Consider the following 27,146-nt stretch of genomic DNA (forward strand, 5'->3'; position numbering starts at 1 on the left):
AGGTTTAGGGAGGCGCCCAAACCTCCCCAAAGGTCGGCAGGAGGAACGGAGACCTGCCGAGGTTTGGGGAGGTTTGGGGAGGCGCCCAAACCTCCCCAAACAGGAACGGAGACCTGCCGAGGTTTGGGGAGGTTTGGGGAGGCGCCCAAACCTCCCCAAAGGTCGGCAGGTCTGCGCGGAGGAACGGAGACCTGCCGAGGTTTGGGGACGTTTGGGGAGGCGCCCAAACCTCCCCAAACAGGAACGGAGACCTGCCGAGGTTTGGGGACGTTTGGGGAGGCGCCCAAACCTCCCCAAAGGTCGGCAGGTCTGCGCGGAGGAACGGAGACCTGCCGAGGTTTGGGGACGTTTGGGGAGGCGCCCAAACCTCCCCAAACAGGAACGGAGACCTGCCGAGGTTTGGGGACGTTTGGGGAGGCGCCCAAACCTCCCCAAAGGTCGGCAGGTCTGCGCGGAGGAACGGAGACCTGCCGAGGTTTGGGGACGTTTGGGGAGGCGCCCAAACCTCCCCAAACAGGAACGGAGACCTGCCGAGGTTTGGGGACGTTTGGGGAGGCGCCCAAACGTCCCCAAAGGTCGGCAGGTCTGCGCGGAGGAACGGAGACCTGCCGAGGTTTGGGGAGGTTTGGGGAGGCGCCCAAACCTCCCCAAACAGGAACGGAGACCTGCCGAGGTTTGGGGACGTTTGGGGAGGCGCCCAAACCTCCCCAAAGGTCGGCAGGTCTGCACGGAGGAACGGAGACCTGCCGAGGTTTGGGGAGGTTTGGGGAGGCGCCCAAACCTCCCCAAACAGGAACGGAGACCTGCCGAGGTTTGGGGACGTTTGGGGAGGCGCCCAAACCTCCCCAAAGGTCGGCAGGTCTGCGCGGAGGAACGGAGACCTGCCGAGGTTTGGGGACGTTTGGGGAGGCGCCCAAACCTCCCCAAACAGGAACGGAGACCTGCCGAGGTTTGGGGACGTTTGGGGAGGTGCCCAAACCTCCCCAAAGGTCGGCAGGTCTGCACGGAGGAACGGAGACCTGCCGAGGTTTGGGGAGGTTTGGGGAGGCGCCCAAACCTCCCCAAACAGGAACGGAGACCTGCCGAGGTTTGGGGACGTTTGGGGAGGCGCCCAAACCTCCCCAAAGGTCGGCAGGTCTGCGCGGAGGAACGGAGACCTGCCGAGGTTTGGGGACGTTTGGGGAGGCGCCCAAACCTCCCCAAACAGGAACGGAGACCTGCCGAGGTTTGGGGACGTTTGGGGAGGCGCCCAAACCTCCCCAAAGGTCGGCAGGTCTGCGCGGAGGAACGGAGACCTGCCGAGGTTTGGGGACGTTTGGGGAGGCGCCCAAACCTCCCCAAAGGTCGGCAGGAGGAACGGAGACCTGCCGACGAGCCGCGGCCACACAGGGTATTCCTGTGTATTCAGGCTTGCAAAATGGCGGATCGAGCCTCTGCTGGCGGCAGAGGCTTGCAGAACGGCGGATCGGCTTATACTCGAGTCAATAACTTTTTCCAGTTTTTGGGGGTGAAATTGGGGGTCTCGGCTTATACTCGAGTCGGCTTATACTCAAGTATATACGGTAATTGTTCTGTCAGGAAATTACTCCTTAATTCTAGGTTGAATCTCTCTTTCATAAGCTTCCATCTGTTACTTCTTGTCCTGCTCTCAGATGCTTTGGAGAATAGTTTAATACCCTCTTTGTTGTGGTAGACCTCAAATACTGGTAGTCTGCTATTGTATCACCCCTAATAGTATCACTCTTCATTAGACTAGACATGCCTAGTTCCCTCAATTGTTCCTCATATGGTATAGCCTCCAGATTCCTTCTCATTTTTGTTGCTCTTCTCTGTGCTCGTTAGGGTCCCAGCATTTTTTGTACCATGGTGACCACAATTGGACACAGTATTCCAAGGGTGATCTCACCAGTGCAGAATAAAGTAGCATTCTTACTTTACATAATCTTGAACCTATCCCTCTCCTGATGCAGCCTAGGACTGCATTAGCTGTTTTCGCAACTGCACCACATGCTGGCTCATACTCAAGTGGTGGTCTACTAGGTCTAGGATACCTAGATCCTTCTCACAGTTGCTATTGTTGAGCCAGGTATCACCTATACTATATCTGTGCATTTGGTTCTTCTTGCCTATGCATAGGACCTCACTTTTCTCACCATTGAATTGCATGTTTTTGATAAGGCTGTCAGGATCTTTTAGAATCTTGAGTCTGTCTTCCAAATATTGGTATTGTCTGCAAATTTTATGAGTTCTCCTTATATCCCCTCATTAAACCATTTAGGAAGATGTTGAACAGCACTGGCCTCAAAATAGAACCTTGAGGTATTACAGTGCATGCTTCCCTCCATGTACATGTAATTCAATTGAGGACTACATGCTGAGTGCATTTGGTCAACTAGTTGCAAATCTATCTGGTGATGGTACTGTCTATTCCACATTGTTCTATCTTATGAAGAAGTAGGCTGTGGTCTATTTTGTCAAATGCCTTACTGAAGTCTAAGTCAACTATGTCCACAGCATTTCCCTGATCCACTAGTTTAGTCACTTAATCAAAGAAGAGAATAAAGCTTGTATGGCATAATCTGTTTTTGACAAACCTATGCTGGCTTCTAGTAATTGTCTAGTTCGTTTCTAGATACTAACAAACGTGCTGCTTGATTATCTTTTCCAGGATTTTCTGCTTATTGATGTCAGGCTGGTTTGTAATTTCCTAGATCCACTTTTTCCCCCCTTTTTGTAGACTTTTTGTAGCAATCCTCTTTCCCCAGTGCTTCAGATGCTTTGAAAGATTTTATTCAGTAGTTCTGAGATTATGTTGCCAGATCCTTAAGAATCCTGGTTTAGTCTGGCAAGATGCTGTCTATTGTTCAATAAAAAATTGAAACAATTTGTCTGAATTGTTTCATATCATACCTGGGCTTAGCCTGACTTTAATCCTTGGGTATGTATGTATAACAGTATTATAACAGACAGCATCTTGCCAGACTAAACTCTTACTTCTCTGAGCCTAAAAGACATACACTAGGAGATTCCAGGGAGTGGCTATCTGACCACTTTCTTTTTCCTAACCATCTCCAGGCCATATTGCTTGTCTTTCCCCCTCCTATTTTCTGGAATGTGCTTCCTCCTTCCTGGGAAACTGCCATTTCACTGTAGTCCTTCACATCTGCTCCTGCTCTGTGGCCATCATTTCTCACAGATTGGTACCGTATGTTCTCTCAGTGAGATTAGCTAAACTTTTAGCCAATGAACAGTTCATTGGTCAATCTTCTATCATCAAGCTTGCTTGGCTCAATCTCAGAGAAGCTTCACTGTAGCTTGTGGAACTTAACAGGAGAGCTCAGAAGCAAGTAATATGCTTGCTCAGCAATGAAGTGCAGTATGAGAATGAATGCACTGCAGCTGGAATATAAGTGGGCTGTATCTCATAATGCTTAACTCAGAAATAAACCTGCCTTGGGCTAGTATTTTTACTACTTCAATTCTGCAAGTAGATAGCCATAGCTTTTTTTCCAAAAGATTGCCCAAACAATTTCATATTAGAAAGAAGTGGGAAAAAAGCTGGCAATTGACAGGCCCACCTTATCAGACACAGCAGTCTGATTTCCCTTGTGTTAAGTCGCGGAATCGCAGGAATGACGAGCCAGCCAGGGCGTGTGTGTAGCAGACGGTTATAGCCCGGAGCTGTCAAACCTGTTTGAACCAGGCTTTCCCACCAATTGCGGTTATAGCCTGGAGCTGTCCAGCCCCGTGCCTCCTGCTGTGCTGTCAGCTCGTGTATGCTAGCTGCATACACTACACCTTGGGTACCAACAAGCTTTGGCCATGGAAGCCATGGCTATTGGGAGTGTGGGCAAAGTGAAGGCGCTTGGGAGATGGGTGTGATCAACTGACAGTAGGATGCGGCTTCATTCCCAGTAGGAGCAGAGACACATCTGACCTGAACTCAGGGCACCCAGCAATGCATCTACCCAGAAGCACCCAATACCCAAATACGGAGAACCAAACAGCAGCACCCCAACAAAGACACCCAAAACAATCTGTCAAGAGGGAGTGCAGCTTCGATTTGTCCACCTACATTATTCATTCCCTTCCTCTGTTTTTCTTTCCTCAACCTTCTTCCTAGTCAATAATAAGTCATGAAGTTATCAATCACAGCACAAACTCTGATTTGTTTACCCCCTTATAGTATCAATAGATATCCCTCTTCAGAGATAAGTAACAAAATTAATAATCCTTGACTGATTACCTCCAAGAATTTCTTGGATCTTCCCCATTAGGCACATCTTCTCAGAGCTGATTTATTTTACTATTATTACTGTTACGTTATTGTATATTGCTGTTTATTAATCAATGGTCTTTTCCTGGGCCACTCTGAATTGCTTCACTGAACTTGTGTCACCCTGGACTCTATATAGTTTCAGCAGCTAAAACTGCCTAAATCCGTTTTTTTTCATTTGTCAGTTTCTTCCCTCTCCAAATCACAAAATCTCCATCTGAATTAAGTCTTCTTTTTCTTCCAGCACATCAGCCCCTTTTCAAGTTCCCTTCCTAATCAGAATGTCACTATGTGGATGTAATTGCCTGTTTCCTTTTCCCATGCCAGTTTCCCACCTTATGCTTATCAAAGGACAAGAACAGTATGCATATCCAGTATGCATATCCAGGAGTCCATGTGACACAACAGCAGACTGACTGCATTCCACTTCCTGCATTCTGTTACAATCTATTTGCATTACATGCCTATTATGTGAGTTTCTGTTTGCTATATTGCTTCAAGGAAGCAGTCAGAATTACATTTGACTGATTAGTCCTTCAACAGCCGCAATAGCAACCACCTATACATCAATCATTCAAAGATGTTTATCTTCCTTTTCTCATGAACTTCTCATTGAAAAAAAAGATTTTAGGATGGGAAAAATGCTGTGCATGTACAGCAAAAGGAACTCCTGAGATATTTTTTTGTTACCAAGAGTAAAAGAAGAAGCAAAGCCATTTCTAAGGTTTTGGCATGAAGCACAGCATAGTAAAAACCCCTTTTCCTTCCCCTGGGCCACCCAGTGTCCACTGTCTACCAATCCAGGTTAAACATTTTATTTTGGGAAAACAGTCTGCGCTTTTCTAAAGTCTTCAGCATCTGATCTTGGGGTTATGAGAATTTCTCAGGCTGCAAACAGCTCACCTAAATTCTTTTTCTCCCTCCCACCTTCCCACACATTCCAGTCATACCCAAACTCACTCCCTTGGCTTCTTGTCAAGTTGTGAGCAGAAAGAAATGCCTTGCGAAATCAACCTTGACAGCATGGAATAACCACAGCTATATCTACATGTTGAATACAGAAAGCTCTTCATATGAATAGCTGGGGCTGGAGTTTCAGCAAAGGAAACCACAAATTATATTTTTTAGAACTGTGGGTGTTTGGATAGCACTACAGCCTAACCCATTCTGGTGTCCAGTAAGGGTGTATTCTGGGGCAAACAAGATTTAGAACAGCATGATTTTATATCAGATCTGGGACAGGCTGGGGTGGGATGGCAATTGGAGCAAAGTAAGTATGTGAATGTGGCTGGAATGTTATATTGCTATGATACATCTCAGAGAACAGTAATGATCTCATATGTATGAAAAAAAACCAATGCTTTGTATTTTCCACAATGAAATTAGGATAGCTCCTTTTTTTAAAAAAGCTACCATTTCCAGATGAAGTGTGCTTCTTTCACGGAGCTGCAAGATCCATCGTACTTGTGAGATAAATATAGTTTAGGTCCAATGCAAATGGGAGATCTTCACAAAACTCACCAAAATAGACTTTCTTGGAGCAGTGTGGACAGACATTGGGCTCTCCAGTGAACGTAGTAATGCTGGAGGCTGAAACAGGTAAAAATGCATTTAATTACAAACAAACTCACAAACAAAATTCTGACGACAAGACCTGCATTAGATGGACATTAGTTCTCTTTGCAAATATACTCTGAACCTGATCATTGATGCCCTGAATCCACCCTGCATCTTTTGTGGAAAAGTAAAAAAAGCAGAATTGCCACTGTACTGAGAAGAAACAAAATAGGAATATCACAGCAGAGTTAAGTGGCCAGATTAATTATTTAACATTCTAAGCAAGATTTCAGTCACCTATGCATCATAGATCATAGTCCCATACTATTCAGATCCTAATTAATAAAAGACATTTTAAAATATCTTAATTAAGCAGTCTGGCTTAAAAATATTGTGTTGTACCTTAAAAATCAATTAGTTTGGTACGACGAAAAATGAATTTCTTCACCTTTATAAATTATCCAAATTGAAACTGCATGCACAATTAATTTATTTTGCATATTCCATTCCATATTTTTATTTTTGTATAACATATTCTGGTTTGCTAATCCAGAAATACCTGACTTGCAGGCTGTAGCCCTATCTACTGAAATTCTTTTTTTTAAAATAAATGTTTTATTAATTTTCTATTTCCACAAGCAAGTGATCAATAGACAACATGATGACTGAGTCTATTAGTAATTCGGTGATACATATAAGTTTTTCCAACTAAGTCCAGTGTTACACCCACCAATACATCCTCTTTTCTTCTGGTAATAACAAAGCAAATACAATTCTTATTATTGTTAGTAAACATACAAATGCATATCAACATTTGTTACATTTTTCTAATAATATCAGTTTAAAATATCTTTCCTAGCCAAAGCATATCTTAATAGCATTTGCATTCAATTTCCACTTATTTGATCCATAACCTATTTTTGCTTTTTTCAATTTTAGTTTCCCATCCATATTCAAAGTATCCCAATAAGTTATATTCGGGCAACCAAGAGAGTCCCTTATTCAAAATTCTTAACATATTCTTATTTCCCTTCTCATACCAAGATATAATATTCTAATTACAAATCCTAAATATCTAGTAATAATAATATTTCTATTTCTAACAATTCTTAACCAAACCTCTAATTAATAATTAATTAATAGCATCCCCTCTAATAGGTCAAAGCATGTTTCCTTCAATCTTACTCTAGCTTTCTTTCTTTGCCAACTAGCTTTCCAGGTCAGTGCATTTGGATCATCAAATAACTCTTCCTCTATTTTTATATCATTTGAAACATAAGAAACAATTTTTGGAAGAGCTAGCCTGTTTAAACCACCTCCCTCCTCTGGTTCCCCACAGTTCTATTAACGGCTTTATCTTCCATTCCATCAGCTCTCCTTCCTTGTCATCCAGTATGTTCTGAAACCTTAATTTATAAAATGTCTTTTCTGTTTCTAGTATTATATCTTCTGAGTTTTCATTTATCTGAATCTGGTTGTTTGTTTCCTCTTTTGGACCCTCAATATTTATGTCAGCATTCTCTAGTTTTCCTTCTATTTTCTGGGTTGCTGGCTCCTTCTCTGTAGTTGTATTCTGACTGTAGATTTGAATTAGAAAATTGTTCTTTCATCTCCTTTGTGTTATTAGTAACCTGCTCACAAGCTAAAATAATTGTTTTTTGTATTAATTTCAACATGGAGAGAATTTCTTTCTGTGTTTCATCAGTATTTTCTTGGTGATATGGCAAGTTAAGGCTGCTGGGAACAGATGTTAAAGATGATGTTTTACTATTTACTGCTGAGTATGAAACATCCATTTTATTTTATTTTATTTTATTTTATTTTATTTTTATAAATAGCCTTTATAGATTTATCCAACCGACTGTCCATTCCTGAATCTCCCCTAAGCAGATATAAGTAAAGTTCAAATTTTTTCTCCCCTAAGCAGATATAAGTAAAGTTCAAATTTTTCTGTCCAGTAAAAAATATGTCTTTTCTGTCCAGGGAGAAGGAAGAATCATTGAGGGTTGTTTAACAATCAAGATTTGTAATCCAAAATGTCCCATATATTTCTTCTACAAAAAAATAAATAAATCCACAATGCAGTTCTGAGAGCCAGTATTTATGTTCAGAGTTCAGACAGGCCAAATTTAAAATGTTTATCATCTCTGTCACATAGATAAGCAACCCCCAAGCCTGCCCTTTTTTTCTCTACTGTAATTCTCAGTAACAAAATACTGGTAGTTCCAAGGCCACCCAAAGTTCTGGGCTTCAAGTCAGGTGTTTTTTTTTAGGCATAAATAAGTTGTAGTGTCGTGATTCCCCACTAGATGTCATCAGTGCCACTTTTCAGGTTTTACCTCCAAAACTTATATGTTAAACTTTTCAAGTCTTTTTCTTTAAAAATAAAAAAAATAAAAATAAAAAGGTCTTAAAAACACTTTTAGTCCCCAAGTTTTCAAGCTGTAAATATATTTTAATTCCAGATAAATCTTATAGGTTTTGTCTGTATCCCCAAGTATTAATTCGCCACTTTTCTTTTCTGAGGAAGTGGGGTGGAAATTCTCTTTCCCTCTTTCATCGGGGGAAGTGCTTTGGGCAGATTTTCAGGAAGAGAGCTTAAAATCATGAAGAAAGGATCAGGTCTCACCCAGTTTCATCTACGTTGCCAGTGCTTTTTTTGTTAAAAAAAAAAAGGTACTGGAACTCACATGTCATACAACCCGCCTTGCCTACCCTACAAGATTTTACCTTTGTAGTTGAAAAAAAAAACACTTCAATTTTTAGTGTTATTGAAAAGACTAGGATTTTGTTCAAGGTAAGTAAATACTAGTATTAATGTTACCATATACTGTGTGGCTTTAAATTACAAGAAGGCATTTTATTAATCTTTTGGGACATTACCATTGGCATACCCATTTAGTTTAATGAGTGGAAATGTCAGCTTTCTATGTGGAATGAAATTGGCCCAATAAAACAAAATTTAGTTGCTTGTAAAAGATTGAATTATTTTTAAGAAGCTGTCAAACAAGGTGGAAAAATTTACATTTGGAGTTTAATATGGATGTTGACCTGAAACAAAGTTGAAACTTTGTCAGTGAACATATTACTTTTAATTTACCTTTAAGTTAAACCCAATTTAATAAATAGATCTGATTAAACCTCATACTGTAGGTCTACCTTTACATCCGACCAATACATGATTAATATATATTATTATTAATAATAATATCTCCAAATCACAAGACATTGGCTTTATTCTTATTCTTCCCCTCTGCAGTTTGAATATAAAGTATAAAAGACTAAAAAGAGATTTTCGTAGATATCCCAGCCTTTGAACTACCCAAGGAACTGAAACAGCAGTGTTGAGCAAGCTTCCACGCCAGCCGCCTTTCTTTCCTCTTGCTTCTCCTGTTTTTAACCTCACACGTCACCTTCTGTAAGGGAAGGCAAAAGATTCACTCACCCTCTCGTGAAAGATGGCCTCCATGTTTATTCCGGAGAGGGGGCAGGAGGGAAAACTGAGGCCACTGAGTTGGGCCTGCCCAGGCCTGGCCTGGGGACAGGGAGGTGTGTAAGGGTGCTTCTTGTAGCTCAGGAGAAAAAGGGTCCTCACAGAGAAAATGTGGGGAGAACCTTTAAGTCCTGTGGGGCTCGGCCTAGGAGGGGTCTATTCCCTCTCACTGGAGAGAAGGGCAACGCGATAGGGAGTGGGGCTGAGGGGAGGACCAGCCGAGGTGAGAGGGCAGGAGAGGGGAGTGGGGAGCCAGACAATGCTCAGAAGAGCTCCGAGGGAAGGAACTGGGCCTCCCTTGCAGGGCCAGGGTGTCTGTCAAGCTTGAGGCAGTGGGAGCCTGGCAGTGTCGTGAGAGACCACCACCAATTAGCAACCCCGACTGAGCGCACCTCCTTGTGGGCTTCCATAGGCCCGTGGCTTCCTTGGGTCATTTCCTGTGCTGGCGTCTCCAAGGAACCAGAGAGACTTTGGCTAAGCTCCCTTGGGGTTAGGCCTCAGGGGCTTTCACTTCAGTGCTGGCCCTTGAGAGTACAGATCTTCAGATGGCCTCTTCCCAGAAAAGCAAAGTGTGGGAGCCTGCAGTTTGCAGGAAAAGGGCTGGAGGGTAGCAGTCCTGGGCCACTAGTAGCCGAGACTCTCAGATACCCGCTTGGGATTTAGTAGCTATGACAGCTGACATTCCTGCACTCCTGTGGCATTTCAGAGAGTCAGGCCAGGATGAGATTTCTCTAGGAGGAAACTGAACTACAGTTAACTACAGCCTTTGGAAGAAGGACTAAATGAAACGGGGGCAAATTGTCTGTGGGAATAAAGTGGTTGGGAGAATCCAAGAACATGCTGGTGAATGGCCGGAGAAATAGAAGCAGGGTATCTTTTTGTTCTATGGCACGGTCTTATACAGTTTTTGTTTGCATATGCTTTTGTTTTGGTACAGTTTTATATGTATGAATATATACAACATATATACAGAGTTAAACTGAATTTTATATAAATAGTCAAAGTATCAAAATGAATGTACATGCAAACACAAAAGTAAAAAAAGACCCCAAGGAAATTACCCAGGAAATTTCTCCTTAGTTCCAGGTTGTTTCTGTCCTTGGTCAGTTTCCAACCGTTGTTTCTCATCCTTCCATTTGGTGCTTTGGTGAACAACCTGGCCCCCTCTGCCTTGTGGCAGCCGCTCAGATACTGGAACACTGCTATCATGTCTCCCCTATTTCTTCTTTTCCTTAGACCAGCCAGACCCAAATGTCAGAGCTGTTCTTTGTATGTTTTAGTCTCCAGGCCCCTGATCAACTTAGTTGCTCTTCTTTGATTTTTTCCAAACACTCAACATCTCTTTGTGGTATGGTGACCAAAATTGGCTGCAGTATTCTAGGTATGGTCTTACTAGGGCTTTATAAAGTGATAATAGTATTTCTCGTGATCTTGATTCTATGCCTCTGTTTATACAACCCAGAATTTTGTTAGCTTTTTTGGTTGCTGATGCATATTGCTGGCTCATAATGAAGTGATCGCCCACTAGGACTCCAAGGTCCCTCTCACAGTTATTGTTTTTGAGCCAGATCTCACCCAATCTGTATTTGTCCTTTGGTTTTTCCTGCCTAAGTGTAAGACTTTGCTTTTCTCCACATTGAAACTCATTTTGTTGGATAGAGCCCATTGTTCAAGTTGGTCAAGATCTTTTTGGATGCTGAGTTTGTCTTCTGGAGTGTTGGCTACTCATGCTAGTTTGGTGTCATCTGCAAATTTGATGAGTTCACCTTCTATTCTCTCATCTAAATCATTGATGAAGATATTGAAGAGCACTGGGCCTAAGATGGAACCTTGTGGTACCCTATTGCTTACTTCTTTCCATGTGGATGTAGGACTATTTTTGACAAACCCGTACTGGCTACTAGTTATGATTTTGTTTGCTTCTAGTTGTTCGCAGATCAGTTTTTGATAATCTTTTCTAGGTTTTTCACAGATGTTGATATTAAACTGATTAGTCTGTACTTTCCTGGGTCTGTTTTTTTCCCTTTCTTGAAGATGGGGACATCAGCCCTTTTCCAATTCTTTGGTACTTTCCCGGTGCTCCAGGATTTATGGTGGATGTGATGAAACGGTTCCGAGATAACCACTGCCAGCTCTTTCAGAACTCTAGGATGTAGCCTGGGTCCTGGTAATTTATAGTCATCAAGGTTGAATAACTGCTCCCGTACCATTTTCTTGCTTATTTTAATTTTTGTTTCTGGTATGTCTTTTGCAGTGATTTTTTTTTAATGTGTTGGGCTGTAGTATCTTTTTGTGTGAAGACATATACAAAGACTCATACAAAGTATGAGTTCAGCATCTCTGCTTTCTCCCTGTTGCCTGTAATTTCTTTGCCATCTTCTCACTTAGAGGGCCTACAGTTTCCTTGATTTTTTTTCTTAATATGATGGAAGAAGCTTTTTTTTATTGTCCTTGATTTCTGTTGCTAGCCTTTGTTCATTCTGAGACTTTGCTTTCCTGACTTCATCTTTGCATGCTTTGTCTGTCTGCTGGTAATCGGCTTTAGTTAGGTGCCCCTCTTTCCATTTTTTGAATTTGTCCTTTTTGTCTTTTAGTTTGTTAGTGAGTTCTTTGTGTAGCCATGCTGCTTTCTTCTTGGATTTCTTGTTTTTCTTTCTCAGTGGTATTGTGCTGGTCTGGGCTTTTGTGATCACATTTTTCAGGGTTTCCCACGCTTCCTGGGTTGTTTTCCCCTTTAGAATTTTCATACATGGGATTTTTCCTAGGTTCTTTCTCAGTTTATTAAAGTCGGCTCTTTTGAAGTTTGGGACCTTGGTTGGATTGTTTTCTATTACTGGTGTTTGCATTATATTAAATTCTAGTATGACGTGGTCACTTTCACCCAGGGTTCCGGTAATTTCGATTCCCTCTATCATGTCTTCTCTGTCTGTAAGGATTAAGTCGAATATAGCTTTACGTCTAATTCCCTCCTCCACCTTTTGAGTTACGAAGTTGTTGGCTAGGTTGGTTAGGAATCTGTTTGATCTCCCACTCACTGCACAGTTTGTCTCCCAGTTGATATCTGGATAGTTGATGTCTCCCATTACTACTGTGGTATGCTTCATACGTACATTTGTTAACTGGTTGGCAAAGAGTTCATCTATTTCATCTGGTTGGTTGGGCGGTCTGTAATAAACACCTAGGGCAATGTCACTTTGGTTTTCTTTTATATCTACCCATATACTTTCTGGATAGATTTTGTCTTGGGTCATGTGCATTTCTGCAGATATGTAGTGTTCTCTTACATATAGTGCAACTCTCCCTCCTCTTTTTATAGACCTGTTTCTTTTGAACAATTTGTATCCATCCATCTGTCCATTCCATTCATGGGTTTTGTCCCACTAGATTTCTGTTATGCCAACTATGTCATAACCTCCCTCATGTACTATTGCTTCTAGTTCGCCCTGTTTGTTCCCCAAGCTTTGAGTGTTTGTGTATAGGCATTTAAGATTTTTATGCCTGTCCATGGGGGTATTTCCTGTGTCTCCTGGTTGTTGTTTGAGTTCTTCTTTTTTTCATCTCTGCTTACCTCATTGTTTGATTTGCTTTCTTTGAATTTGTGATTGGTTTGGGGTTCTAGCGTTTTTAGAGGTTAGTCGCCCACCTCAGTTTTTAGTTTAAAGGCTTCCTGGTGAGTTGGGCCAGTCTTTTTTCCAAGTACATTTTTGCCTGTTTTTGTGAGGTGTAGCCCATCCCTTGCCAATTATCCTTTGTGTAGGAACTGCAGTCCATGATCCAGGAAACCAAAGTTTTCTTGGCGACACCAACCCTTTAGCCAATGGTTTATTTTTAAGATTCTTTTTTCCCCTCAATGGGGTTGGCCTTTTGTTGGGAGAACTGAAGAGAACACTACTTGTGCTCCTAGCTTCTTGACTTCATTGCCTAGATGTTTGTAGTCCCTCACTATTGTACTCAGGTTGTTTTTTGTGTTGTTCATCCCAATGTGGAGGAGGAGGAATGGGTAGTAGTCTGTGGGCCTAATTATTTTGGTTAGTTTCACAGCCACATCTTTGATTTTTGCTCCAGAGAGACAGCATACCTCCCTGGATTGTATGTCTGGTCTGCAAATGGATGGTTCTGTTCCTTTGAGAATGGAGTCTCCTATTACCAATGCTCTCCTTTCTTTTGGGGGGGCGGGGTTGTAGTCTGGGATGCTTTTCTGTTTATCTCAGGTGTGTTGGTTGATGTGGCTTTTTTGGGGATGTTTGGAGTGAGTTTTTTAGGGTTATTTGAGGTGACCTTTTTAGGGATATTTGAAGTCTTTTTGCTAGGTGTTTGCACGTCTTCTTTGAGGGAGGGTTTTGGATCTGCGTGTTTCTGTCTAAGGGGAGGAATCGATTGGTCAGTTCTAGTGGAGCTGTTTCTGGTTGAGAAGGATTGGGCAAAAGGGATTTGTTGTTGCATAATGTTTTTTTTCGTTGGGAGTTGCATTTGTCATTACTGGGTAAAATTTCTGTGATTAAGATGAATATTTTACCAAAGATGCTCTTCCTGTTTCAAACATTACCAATACTTGCAACTGATACTCCATTCAAACAGTGGCAGAGGGATATCTCTAAGTTTATATGGCAGGGGGAAAAAATCAAGAATTAGACATAAATTATTACAAGATGTTAAGGAAAGAGGGGGTTTGGCTTTACCTGATTTGAAATTGTACTTTAATGCCTGTTGTTTGGCTTGGCTAAAAGAATGCATGAACCTTCAGAATAAGAGGTTATTAAGGTTTGGTTGGCATGGTTACCTGTAATATGACAAAGTTAAAGTAAATGTTGATTTTAATAATCATTTTACTAGGCGTATCTTTTTGAGAGTTTGGAATAAATATAAAACAAGTTTCTCTATGAATGTGCGACTTTGAGTCTCCCCACAAGAAGCCTTTTTTTTAGAAAAAGATGGTGATGAGGCCGAATTGGTGGACCTATGGTAAAATATCTTTTAATTTGGGCGAGTCTAAACCTGAAATCCAAGGAGGAGCTAGAATCAGGAGGTCATGTTTGCCATTGGTTTACATATATGCAATTGAAAGAAAGATTTAAGTTACATAAAAAGAATCATGGGTTTAGTTTTGTTAAAAATGAATTGGAAATCCTACTGTGCGGTAGTGATGAACATATTATTGCTAAAGTTTATAAAATATTATTGAATTTAAATTTGGAAAATGAACGAGTAAAACATTGTATGACTCATTGGGCAAGGAATATTTGGTATAATATAATCATTGAACAATGGGAGAATATGTGGAATAAAGGATTAAAATTTACATTAAATTATAATTTTAAAATTTTTTTACAAGATGATGTACCATTTGTACTTAACACCAGACAGGTTATTAAAAATGTGTAAAGGTATTTCAAATGAATGTTGGAAAGGTAAAGAGGGGTCTTTTTATCATTTATAGTAGACATGTGATAAAGCAAGAAAATATTGGAACAGGATTCATATGTTAATACAGAAAATTCTTAAAGTGAATATAGAAAGAAAACTAGAGACTTTTCTTTTGGGGCTAATGGACAAAGACCTGGAAAAAAAATATGGAACTTTGATGTTATATATGTTGACAGCAGCAAGACTACGTTCAGAGATGGACTCTCACAATGGAAGAATGGTTGCAAAAATTGATGGAGCTAGCAGAGATGGCTAAACTGACTGTACTGATTAAAGAAAAGAATATGAATACCTTTATTGTTACGTGGAAACCGCTTCTAGACTTTGTGCTTGAGGTGGGGAAAAATGAAATTTTGATTTTGGGTTTTACCAGTTAGATCAGGGGTGTCAAACTCAATTTCATTGAGGGCCGCATCAGCATTGCGGTTGCTCTCGGGGCCGGGTGGGTGTGGCCTGGGTGGGCATGGCCTACTGGGTGGGCGTGGCTAGAGTGCGTATGGCCTACTGGGTGGGCGTGGCCAGCTCTACATCGTTCGCATCAAGGGTGCCTATGGGGGCCTAGGCAGGAGTGGGACAGATCTGGGGGTCTCTGGCAGAAGGAGGGTCTCTGGGCCAGGGCCAAGGCAGTGGGGGCCGTTCCCTCACTGTTTCCAGGATGGTTCGCGGGCCACATGAAACCACTTCACGGGCCGCATCCGGCCCCCGGGCCTTGTGTTTGACATGTCTGAGTTAGATAGACTTGATATTATCAAAATGGCTAGTTTATATTATTTTGTAAAAGTAAAAAGTTGAGGTTTGATGTTGATATTCTACTTTCCGACACCAAAGGAAGTCGGAAGTCAATGCCTTTTTTCCCCCTCCCTTACCTCACTTCACTACTGCCTTTTTCTTTCCCTATCTTTTCCGCTATTTACTTTTGTATTTTCATTGTATTGTATATTATAAACTAATAAAAAGTTTTGAAATCCCAAAGTCTCAACATATTTTTTGCAGTATGGTGACCAAAAGTGGTTGCAATATTCCAGGTGCGGTCTTACTAGGGTTTTATAAAGCATAACTTTGCATAATGTTGATTCTATGCCTCTGTTTATACAACCCTGGATTGTATGAGGTTTTCTGGCTGCTGCTGCAAACGGTTCACAGTCAAGTGATCGTCTACTAGGACTCCAAGGTCCCTCTCACAGTTACTGTTTTTGAGCCAGGTCTCACCTAATCTGTACTTATACCTTTGATTTTTCCTGCCTACATGTAAAACTTTGCTTAAAATTAAAATTCATTTTGTTGGATAGGGCCCATTGTTCAAGTCTGTCAAGGTCTTTCTGGATCCTGAGCTTGTCTTCTGGGGTGTTGGCTATTCCTGCCAGTTTAGTGTCATCTACAAAATAGATGAGTTCCCCATATATTCCCCCATTTAAGTCATTTATGAAGATATTGAAGAGTACTGGGCCTAAGATGGAGCTTTGTGGTACCCCACTGCTTACTTCCTCTTTAATAGCCTCTGACTCACTTTGAATCCAAAATTTTCTAGATTTTTTGCACATCTACAAAACATGATAAAATGGCCTTTTTTGTAATTCACATTGCCAATTTGAAATTTGAAATACCTTTACATTTTCCTGTGTCTATATATCAATGGTACCTAATTTTACAAAAATTAAGTTTATAACATACAATTTCAGTCCTTTCAACCATAATTTCATCTGTATATTATAACCTGAAATTTTAGCTCATTTTATCATATATACATTAATTTGTTCTGTTTCAAATTTCAATAAAAGTTTATACATTTTAGCAATCACATGTTCATAATTTGTATACAATTCTGTTTCAAAATCAATCTAACAATGTTCAATACCAAAATTATTTATCTACTTTAATTTTTTACAGTAAGGAAGAAAACCATTGTTAATTATGTCCCTTAGCCATCAGTTATTCTCTTGATTCTACAAGATCCTATTTTCTTCAGAATGATAAAAGCAGCATCCCAGTGTTGCATTACAAGTATGGCCTCTTTCAGTGTACACGCAACACTGTAACACAGAAAGAGAGCATGAGCTGGATTGCAATATACTGTGATACTGATTTTGTAGGTTTGAGTCTGAGGCATTTTCAGGCTTTTGCTTCACTATTTACCTTTGCTAGGTCCTTTTGGTGCAACATTCATTTTCTTTTCTTCCATTTTGGATGCGTGCTCAATAGGACCTGGTGCAAATTGTCCTTCAGAAGGAGTTTTATCATAAATATAGGATCCTGCTCCTCCAATATTTACACCTGGAAATTGAACAGGAAAAGAAACCTCATTTCAAAAGCTTCTGATGCCACAAGCTCTCAGCCATATTCACATATTTTGATGAAATCAAGTGAGGTCATGAGCAATGTTGATCACTCTTCTTTCTGTCAATGGTTCATTACATTATTTATTTAATCTCACAGATTAAAGAAATCTCTTTCCCTCCCAAAACCTTGCTTTTACATCTCAGGAAATTTTGCTACAACAGATAGGCCTATGGTTTTCCAGCCACACAAAACTATACAGGTTTGAAGGAGAATTAAGTTCAGAACAAGAAGCTGAGAGAGGAAGAAAGAGTGACAGCAATTTATCAATACTGAACTAAATTGCCAATTTACCAGGAAGGGACACATACCTTTTGGTCCAAACAGCATTGCATAACAAGGTTTGTGACAGTAAGGCTTACTGTCGTGCTAAAATAGAAAAATGCCAAGAATTAGGCTACAAAGATATTGGAAGTTATAATTTGCTTCAAGCAGATGCATCATTTCATTAATCACTAGATCAAAACCTGAGGGTCCTACGTATTACACAAGGACCTCCTCCTTTAATAATTATGGGCAGCATTTCAGTTCTTTGCTTTACAAATGTTATCTACGCTTTCATTCAGAGTAGGATGTCTCTAGTAACATTTAAAAATAAAATGGTCATAAGTCATTTTTTTCAGTGCTGTTGTAACTTCAAACAGTCCCTAAACAAATAGTTGTAAGTCAAACATGACCTGTATGTTACTTAATTTTATTTACTTTGAAATGTTTAATCAAATTATGGTTTAAATGGTGGAGGCACTTAAGAGAAGGGGGTCAATTTAAAATATTTAATATGTCTACATCTGGAATCTACCACTTTAAAAATGTCATTTTTCTAGAAGGACAGAAATAAAACAAATTTCATTTGTTTCTAAAGCACATACTAATTTTTCATTCCATGGAACTTTCTCTTCTTTTTTTTCTTAAGATCAGCCTTATTAGTATTATGAGTACTGTATCCTACTGTGAACAAAGTCTGATTTCTGAGAGGAAATACTGATACCGTGTTTCCCAGAAAACAAGACTGGGTCTTATGTTTTTTGCCTCCAAAAGAGGTACCAGGACTTAGTTTCGGGGTAGGCCTTACCTCACATCCGGTATCGACAGCCCCACCCAGCCAATCCACTTCTTCTGGGGCCAAAGTTCTGCAGCTGCATTTAGGCCTGCACTTTGTAGTCAGACCTTTCCAGAAGGCCTAAGTAGTCGAGTACCGAGCTATGGATTGAATCTATAGCTTGGTGCTCGGCTGCTGAGGTCTTGCAGAACTGAGCTATGGATTGAATCCATAACTCAGTTCGTGGCTGCACAGGCCTTCCGCAAAGCCCTGTGACTGAGAAATGCAGGCCTGGCTGCAGAAGAGGCCTCAGAAGAAGTGGGCCGGCAACGAGAGGCCTGGCTGCAAGATAAGTGGGTGCAGGGTGGATGGGGCAGCTCCACCCCACCACCCCTGCCCTAGCTTGATTTTTAGGTGTGTGTCTCACCAAAAAAACTAGAGCTTATTTTTGGGATAGCGCTTATATTATTATAATAAGCTAGGGTTTATTGTTGATGTAGGCCTTACTTTTGGGGAAACACGGTAAGATATGGACATTATTCCTTGCAAAAAATGTTCCACTTGTACTGCCAGCAAGCTGTCACAGAAGGTAACAGTAGAACTGCCAAGAGGCTTAGAGCGGCATTTTTCTTTTTTACAGGTTTTCTTCAGATAAGAGAAGCAAGAGGACAGAGTGCACACTACATTGCTCTGTCACCCATCACTCCCACTTAGAGAAAGGCAAAGAGTGGGGCATGGATTCTTTCTGCCTTTATATTTTGAGAATGCAAATCTATCAGGTAGAAAGTGTGCCCATCTACGTTGTAGTCCCTGTAGCTGAGAAAATGTTCCTTTTGCTAAAGCCAGTCCTTCAAAGAATCCAAAGTAGTTTACTCCCAAGTAAGTTTTTATGTGATAACTAAAATGTCCAGCACTCCGGTAGAATTAAATGCATCTGTTTTAATCGTTACTGATTGCTTTCGATGTGATGCATCCATTTCAGAGCAAAAGAAGTCTGGGTGTTTCCAATCCCTCCCTTTTTTGGCATACAGTCTAAAAGTTTAAAATAATCTGGATTTAATTCAAACCAATGTTCTGAGGATCTGGAAGTCAGTCCTGATCATCTTCTCACCTCTGTGAGTAACAAAAAGCATATAGTTTTTATTTGTAAGCAAGATCAATAAAGAAAAAGTCACATCTTCCTTGTCCAGACTAAATATGATTTTATTATTGTAATTTTCATCTGATCCATTGCTACTGTCAGACATTAATTCAGAAATGGAAAAATGATGGAAATAATAGAAAAGGTTGTGGGACATCTTCATGACAATAAACCGTAATCTCCTTATGATCTGTCTTACAGGTTCCATGCGGTTAGTTGGATAATATGGAAGTTAAAGCCAAAACTTAAGAAACAACATCTCAGACACTACAAGTCTGAACAAATCCCTCAAATCATCTGAAAGAGACTTGTAAAAATGAGTAAACAGAAAGGTCTGTTCTCACCATACAGTTTACAGAATCAAATGGATCAGTTCTGAATTGCTTTACCATCCAAAACTAATTGCGGGGGGAAACTAGGGATTTTTTAAACTGTATGAAACAAGAAATTTAACATTTTATTAAACACAAGTAAGCTTCTCCTAGACCTAGACTAAGTATGTCCCAATTTTTTGCTGCCACTAATTGCTGGAGAATAATCAGGAAGACAATGGTAACAGGATAAAAAACAACAAATTAAAAAGACACAATCTTTAATTTTTACAGCTTGTCTTAAAAAAAAAACCCAATATAAAATTAAAGGTTGCACTGCCATCTACAGACCACATAGTGAAAAATAATAATAGAAAGAGCATATTTTATTATGATGATGATGCAAAGCTTAGATCCAAATAACCTTTATGATTTTTGTAGGGGATGCTAACAAAATCACTATCAAATCATAAAACATCTGTGAAATATGAATGTCATGTCTATTTATATATTTTTTAAAATAGCAAAACAACCACCAATAGAAAAACATATAGCGGTTATAGTGTATTATTGAAAAAAGAACATACGTACATTAAAGTACATTTACTTCTACATGGAGGGAAGGATGCAGAGGCCTAGTATTCTTCAACATCTTCATAAACAATTTAGATGGGGAGATAGATGATGCCAAGCTGGGGGGAATACCCAACAGTTTAGAAGATAGGCTAAAGATACAGAAGGATCTTGACAGATTTTAACCCTGGGCCTTATCCAACAAAACACAATTCAGTGGTGAGAAATGTAAGATTTTACACTTAGGCAAGAAAAACCAAATGCACAAGTGTAGAATACGTGGTACCTGGCTCAATAGCAGTAATTGTGAGAGGGATCTACCTCTCCTACAATTACTTTGGTATGAGCCAGCAGTATGTGGCAGCTACATCAACAAAGGGATAGTATAAAGATCATATGATGGACAGTTGCAGGAATTGGGTATGTCTAGTCTAAGGAAGAGAAGAACTAGGGGTGATAGGATAGTAGTCTTCAAATATTTGAGGGGCTATTGCAGAGAGGGAGAGTCAACCTCTTCTCTAAAGCACCTGAGGGCAGAACAAAAAGTAACTGATGGAAGCTTATCAAAGAGAGATCCAACCTAGAATTAAGGAGAAACTTCCTGACAGTGAAACAATTAATCAGTGGAAAACTTGCCTCCAGAAACTGTAGATGCTCCATCACTGGAGTTTTAAAAAAGAGATTGGACAGCCATTTGCCCAAAATGTTATAGGGTCTCCTGCTTCAGCAGGGGGGGGGGTTGGACTGGAAGACCTCCAATGTCCCTTCCAACTCTCTTATTCCCCTAATTCTGTAAAGTAATTCAAGTAAACTACATTTAATGACGAGGGGAAAAACTAATAAATTCCAAAAGATTCCATATAATCTCTATTTTGTATCACAATATGGCATTTATGTAACTCAGTCATTGACTTTAAATGATACAGAAGCTTATTGTTTCATCTTCTCATTTTTATCTCTTACCTCTGCATGCCCGCCAGGTGTCAAGGTCTTGTTGCAGCGCTCACATTTCAAACAGAATTTGTGCCAATCTTTTCCCAAGGAAGTTACTTTTTCAGCTGTACAAACAAAAAATGGAGAGTCAGAATTCTACAGACCAGATTCACAACTTTTATATCTTTTAAGACTCACCTCAAAGAACTAAAAATTATTGAGGACCACCTCTCACCAAATGTAAGTGGAGGCAGAATCACACAGATCTATTGTAATCTGTGTTTTATGAACACTTTAGAGAGCCTCTCCCTCAGTAAACATATGCTAACAACTTAAATAATCAATACATTGCTTGCCTTTTCATGACCTCACTATCAGCTGCCTGAGGTAACTTTAATTCAGCCTCACTGTATCACCATCACTTCATTTATTATAAGATTTTCTTGAGATAGTTCTCAAGGTAAAAAGTTCAGATATTAACAATTTAGTCATGTATAGACTGAAGTTGTTTAAATAAAAATATTTCAGTTGTGATGCCACAAATGTGATGTCACAAATACCATTTTCTCTCTTAAGAGTATACAGAGTTTGTGCTTTTAGAAGAGCAGGAGGGAGGGGGAGCTGGGATGCCTTAGATCTCCAAGAGAGAAATGTCCATCAAGGCATAAGAACTGATTCAATTAAGTTCTAAACGACACTAACTATAGAAGATGATCCATTTGAGTGAAAATACTGCTAAACATGTTGGGAATGGCCAATGCACTAGAAGAACTAAGAAAGGTGAATGGAAAGAAACAGGAGGAATGGGATGTTACAATCAAGAAAATTAATGTTTCTAGCTATTTGTGACATCTTTCTCAATCATACAGATGAAAATGAAAGCACAGATAAAATATGGCGAGGATTATAAGAGCTATTTCAGTAAAAACAACATGGCTCACAGTTTCACTTGGATAATATAATCTTTAAAATACACTATACATCTACCTGGCATGTATCAGCTTCTACTTAGGAATGGTGTAAGAACTGGAACTACAAGATGCAAAACTGCCTAGGGAGCTAAACTGATATTCTACTCCATAATCTGCCTGTGGAATATAGAAGGATTATTAATTTTGTTCATGCAAAAGAAAATCCATGATTTTTCCTAGAACAAGTATAGGAGTTTAATCTCCAAAAGCAAACTCAAAAAAGAATGAATGTCCAAATCAGCACTATAGACTCACACATTTTTTAAAAAATCAAGCACCATTTCTCTTTTGGGAGCAGTTTGCATTTAAAAATAAATTCCCACAAACAAAAATAAAGAACTCTCAGCAGAGAAATTCCATTAAAGGCAAATTCCACATAAATGAGTCACCAAGCAGGCATGCTGATACAAAAGAGAATCAAGCCAAGGTTTTATGAAAATGAACCCTGTAAACTAAAATGTGTTGATGGAGAAATTATTTTCAGAATCAGCTGCAAATGGACTCATAGTAAAACAGTTTGGATAGTGAGATTTCCTCCCCCCCTCATATTTCCTTAACAATGTACATTTTGGGGGCATAAATATGAATTGTGAACTCTAATTTACTTTGCCAACTGATAGCAAATATGCAGAGGGCAAAGGAGCAGCATCTACTATAATATAACATCTATGGGACAAAATTTATGTTTGCATTCTAGAGGCTTATTATGTTTTCTTCTTAAAAATAAACTTACGAGTATATAAACAGTATATAAAAATGCAAGATTCTTTTAAAAAGAAAGTGTTGCTTTGCTTATGAAGTCTATGAATTATAAGGAAGATAACTCTAAAAAGAAGATATGTATGAAATGGAATGTATGAAAGAACAAATACTGCAAATAAATATTCCCAATATTGCAAAGAAATATTTTCATGATTATAGGGCTTAGCATCACAAACCTACTCATAGAAATATTTTGAAGCTGATGAGGTCTTCTAGTCCAACCTCCTATCCAAGGCAGGAGTCCTTATAACACTCAGGAAAAACGGATGTCCAATCTTTTCTTGAAAACGTCCAGCAATGGAATACCCACAACTCTGGGAGGCAAGTATTCCACTGATTAATTGTTTTCACTGTCATGAAATTTCTCCTTAGTTCCATGTTGAATCTTTATGAGTTTCCAGGGAAAATGAGCATAAGGGTGCACCTCAGCTAACCACCCAAGAAAGCAGAACTCTTGGAACAGGCATTGTCTCAAAAGGAAACTTTTATTAGGGGTCACTGACAGTAGGGAAGTCAAGGTGAGATCTGGGGAAAATCCCGCTTAAATGGTATAGTTAAACCAGCAATATTCCTCCTCCCACCAGAGTCATAATGTCCATTTGAAATTCAGCTGATCCACAGGTGGCAACGATGTGTGGGTAACTGGCACAGTTGGCTCGCATCTCAAGGTCTTCTCCAGTTTTGTTTCTTTGTAACCGTCTCCCTCATAAGGGAGACACATTCCTTTCTCAAGTGGATAGAGGTGGATGAAGAAAAGCAGAAAGTGAAAGTAATCCCAAGCAAAAGCAAATAATCCCCTCCCCCCAAATAAATGGCAGGCCCCAAAGCACAAGAATATATACATGAAAGGGAGACAATAAGGATTTGGGGACCTGACATACAACCCTCCTAAAAGAATGGGAAATTCACCTAAAAGACAAAAGGGGGAGGGGAACAACAATATATACACATTAATTAGGCTTATCAGGATATTGAGAATGGAAACGTCTTAGACGTTTAGGGACTCTTAACATGTCTCTTGTACAGCCACTCATTCTGGGCAGAAGGGAGATTCTTCCAAGCTACTAAGTATTGTGTCACCCCATGATGTATCCGAGAGTTCAAAATGTCCTTAATCTAAAGTGTTGTTCACCCTCAACCATGATAGGTGTGGGTGCCTGAGGTGCAGGAGGCCTAAGGTTAGAAGTGACTTCTGGTTTGAGCAAACTGCAGTGGAAAACGGTGGATTTTCCGTAGGTTATTTGGCAAGTCTAATTCAACCGTCACAGGATTGATGATGCGTTTGATAGGGAAAGGTCCTAAATTAGGGCTTAATTTCTTAGATGGTTGTAAAGACTGCAAATAATTCATGAGAGGTATACTCAGTCTCCAATTTTATATAGTTTTTGCTCCACCCTCCATTTATCAGCCTAAACCTAATAGGCTTCTCTGGCTTCATCCAGAGCTTTCCTGACTACTGGCCAGGTATTTTGTAACTGTTTAATCCACTCTTGCAAGGAGAGGATTTCGGGCTCCTGGATAGGAAGTTCAGGCATGGCCACAAATGTTTAACCATTAGCTTCTTGAAATGGAGTAAAACCTGTACTGGAGTGCACAGCATTGATATAAGCCACCTCAGCAAATGGTAACAGGTCAGACCAATTGTCTTGCTGATAATTAATGAAACATCTCAGGTATTGTTCTACAACTGAGTTCAGTCTGTCTCCCCATTCATTTGAGGATGATGCGAAGATGATAGCCCTTGACTAGAAGCCATCAAGTCCAGAAAAGTTTCCCAGAACTTAGAAATAAATTGAACCCCTCTGTCTGAAACTATACATTGTGGGGGCCCATGAAAATGATAGACGCTTTGCACAAAGAGTTTGGCAAGGGTCTTTGTTGGGATCTTGGGGCATGGAATGAAATGCACTTGTCTAGAGAACAAATCCATTATGACCCAAATTACAGTGTTTCCAGCACTTTCAGGCAGTTCTACGATAAGATCCATAGAAATCTCTCTCCAGGGTGCTGACAGACTTGCTACTGGTTGAAGCAATCCTGGGGATTTTCCTTGTCACCGTTTAGCCGCTGCATACGTGGGGCAGCTGGCTACATGGCTTTCTATGTCTTTTTTCAAACCAGGCCACCAAAACTGCCTTTTAATGTGATGTAAGGTTTTTACAAATCCAAAATGTCCAGCAGTTTTTGAGTCATGCCTTGCTTGTGCTTTAAATCTTAAAGCTGCTGGGACATAAAGTTTCTCCCCAATCCATGCTAGTCCATCTTTTAACACACACAGGTTACTGTGGTTTTGAAACCACTCAGTCTCTAATGTATTCTTAAACTCCTGTAATAGAGCCTTTTCAAGGGGAGCCACAGGTTTCGACTGGGCTCTGGTGGTTACAGGAGCTGCTAATTGACAAAGGTGCAAAAATGGTTTAGTCACTTCTACTTTCTTGCTGTTATATTGTGGTAATCTAGTCTAGACAATGTGTCAGTTAGGAAATTCTTTCCCCCAGGAAGGTAATGAATAATGAAATCAAAAAGATGGAAATGTTGAGACCATTTTGCTTATTTAGGGGAGTGTTTCCTGGGGTTTTTCATAACTTCAAGATTCTTATGATCAGTCCATACTTGAAATGGAATTTTACTCCCCTCTAGGAAATGCCTCCACGTTAGGAAAGCCCATCGTACAGCTTAGGCCTCCTTCTCCCAAGCTGCCCACCTCTGCTCAGTCTGTAAAACTTTGCAAATCCTAAGAAACTTTGGAGTTGTTTCCTGGTTTTTGGAGGGGCTGAGTCCAAGACTACTCTCACTTTCTCTGGGTCCATCTCTATTCCCTCATTGGATATACAGTAACCCAAGTAATCAATATGATCTTTGTGGAACTCACACTTTGACAGTTTGGCATACAGCTTAGCAGAGCACAACTTTTTTAGTACCACTCTGACCAGTTTACTATGTTCATCTTTGGTTTCGGTGTAAATAAGGATATCATCCAAGTAAACCAAAACCCCTTTGTACAGGTGATCATGCTGCATGAAAACTGCAGGAGCCCCTTGTAGTCCAAATGGGAAAACTTTAAATTGAAAGGAACCAAGGGGGCAGTTGAAAGCAGTTTTCCATTCATCCCCTTTCTTTATCTGTATCCGGTAATGCGCTTCTCTTAAGTCCAGTTTGGAAAAAATCTTTCCTTTTGTTAAGTGTGCTAACATATCTTTCATCAAAGGTAGTGGGTATATGTTTTCCACACACACAGTTGTTAAGACTCCTATAATTCACACACAGACGAAGACAGCCATCTTTCTTTTCTCTGAACAATACAGGGGCTGTTACCCGGGGTCTAGCCAGCTCTATAAAACTCTGCTCCAAATTCTTTTTGATGAACTTTCCCAGTTCATCTAATTCCATGGGAATCATAGAGTACATTTTTGGCTTTGGTAGTTTTTCCCCTGGGATGATTTATATAGCACAGTCTGTGGATCGGTGAGGGGGGGAATTTGTCCACCTTCTGTTCACTAAAAGTTCCAGCCAAATCTCAGTATTCCAATGGAAGGGCTTTCAAGTCTGACTCACTGAGGGTGGAAGCAAAATCCCAGTGTAATCCACATCTCCCGCTGCTCCCCCTTGTGGGAATTTTAACTGTCCTCTTGGCTGCTTCCTGGCAATGAGTTTTCAGGAGAAGGCAGGAGAAGGCACCTGAAGGTAGGACAAGAAGGATAAAAGGCAAGACAAAATAGGTGAAAATACCACCTATTTCCTTGATAGTCTGTCAACATCGCTGTCTGGAGGAAGGGGATGATTCATTGTCATTTTTCCAGTCTTACTACCCCAGGCTTTTATTTGTGCTTGAATTTCAGCTGTATATTTAATGACTGGAACCTTCTTCTTGACTTTATTGTTCTGATGTCAGCTTAAAATCATAGAATCATAGATTGGGAGGGATCTTGGAAGGCTTCTTGTCCATGCATGTAAAACTGCCAGCCCATGGGCTGGATGCATCACGCCGAAACCGCGCCCACCCCATTGCCGGCAATGGGAAAAAAGCTGCGATACATCGTGTGATGTCACGTGACATTGCGAGTTTGACACACCTGTTCCTAGTCCAATCCCCTGGTCAAACAAGAGACCCTATATCTTTCTGGCCAAATGGTGGTCCAATCTCTTCTTGAAAACCACCACTAACAGTAGGAGTCCTTATTCCATCCCAGACAAATGAATATCTAATCTTTTCTTGAAAACCTCCAGAGAAGGAGCATTCACAACTCAGGGAGGCACGCTGTTTCACTGATTAATTCCTCTCATTGTCAAGAAATTTCTCCTTAGTTCCAGGTAGGGTCTTTACCCTGTTTC

At 40.3% G+C, this 27,146-nt stretch overlaps 1 protein-coding gene across 1 annotated transcript in view; it reads right to left on the reverse strand.

Moving 5' to 3' along the window:
* The window catches only part of CRIP2 (cysteine rich protein 2), a 70,092-nt gene that overhangs the window by 17,797 nt on the left and 25,149 nt on the right, over positions 1 to 27,146 (reverse strand). The window contains exons 2-5 of the mRNA XM_083357568.1: positions 21,112 to 21,206; positions 17,396 to 17,453; positions 16,884 to 17,021; positions 5,798 to 5,866 (exon numbers count right to left, since the gene is read on the reverse strand). Of these exons, the coding sequence (XP_083213694.1) occupies positions 5,798 to 5,866; positions 16,884 to 17,021; positions 17,396 to 17,453; positions 21,112 to 21,206 (360 nt within the window). The remainder of the gene's footprint in view (positions 1 to 5,797; positions 5,867 to 16,883; positions 17,022 to 17,395; positions 17,454 to 21,111; positions 21,207 to 27,146) is intronic.

Source organism: Vipera ursinii (genome assembly GCF_947247035.1).
Source record: "Vipera ursinii genome assembly, chromosome: 3".
Taxonomy (NCBI): Eukaryota; Metazoa; Chordata; class Lepidosauria; order Squamata; family Viperidae; genus Vipera; species Vipera ursinii.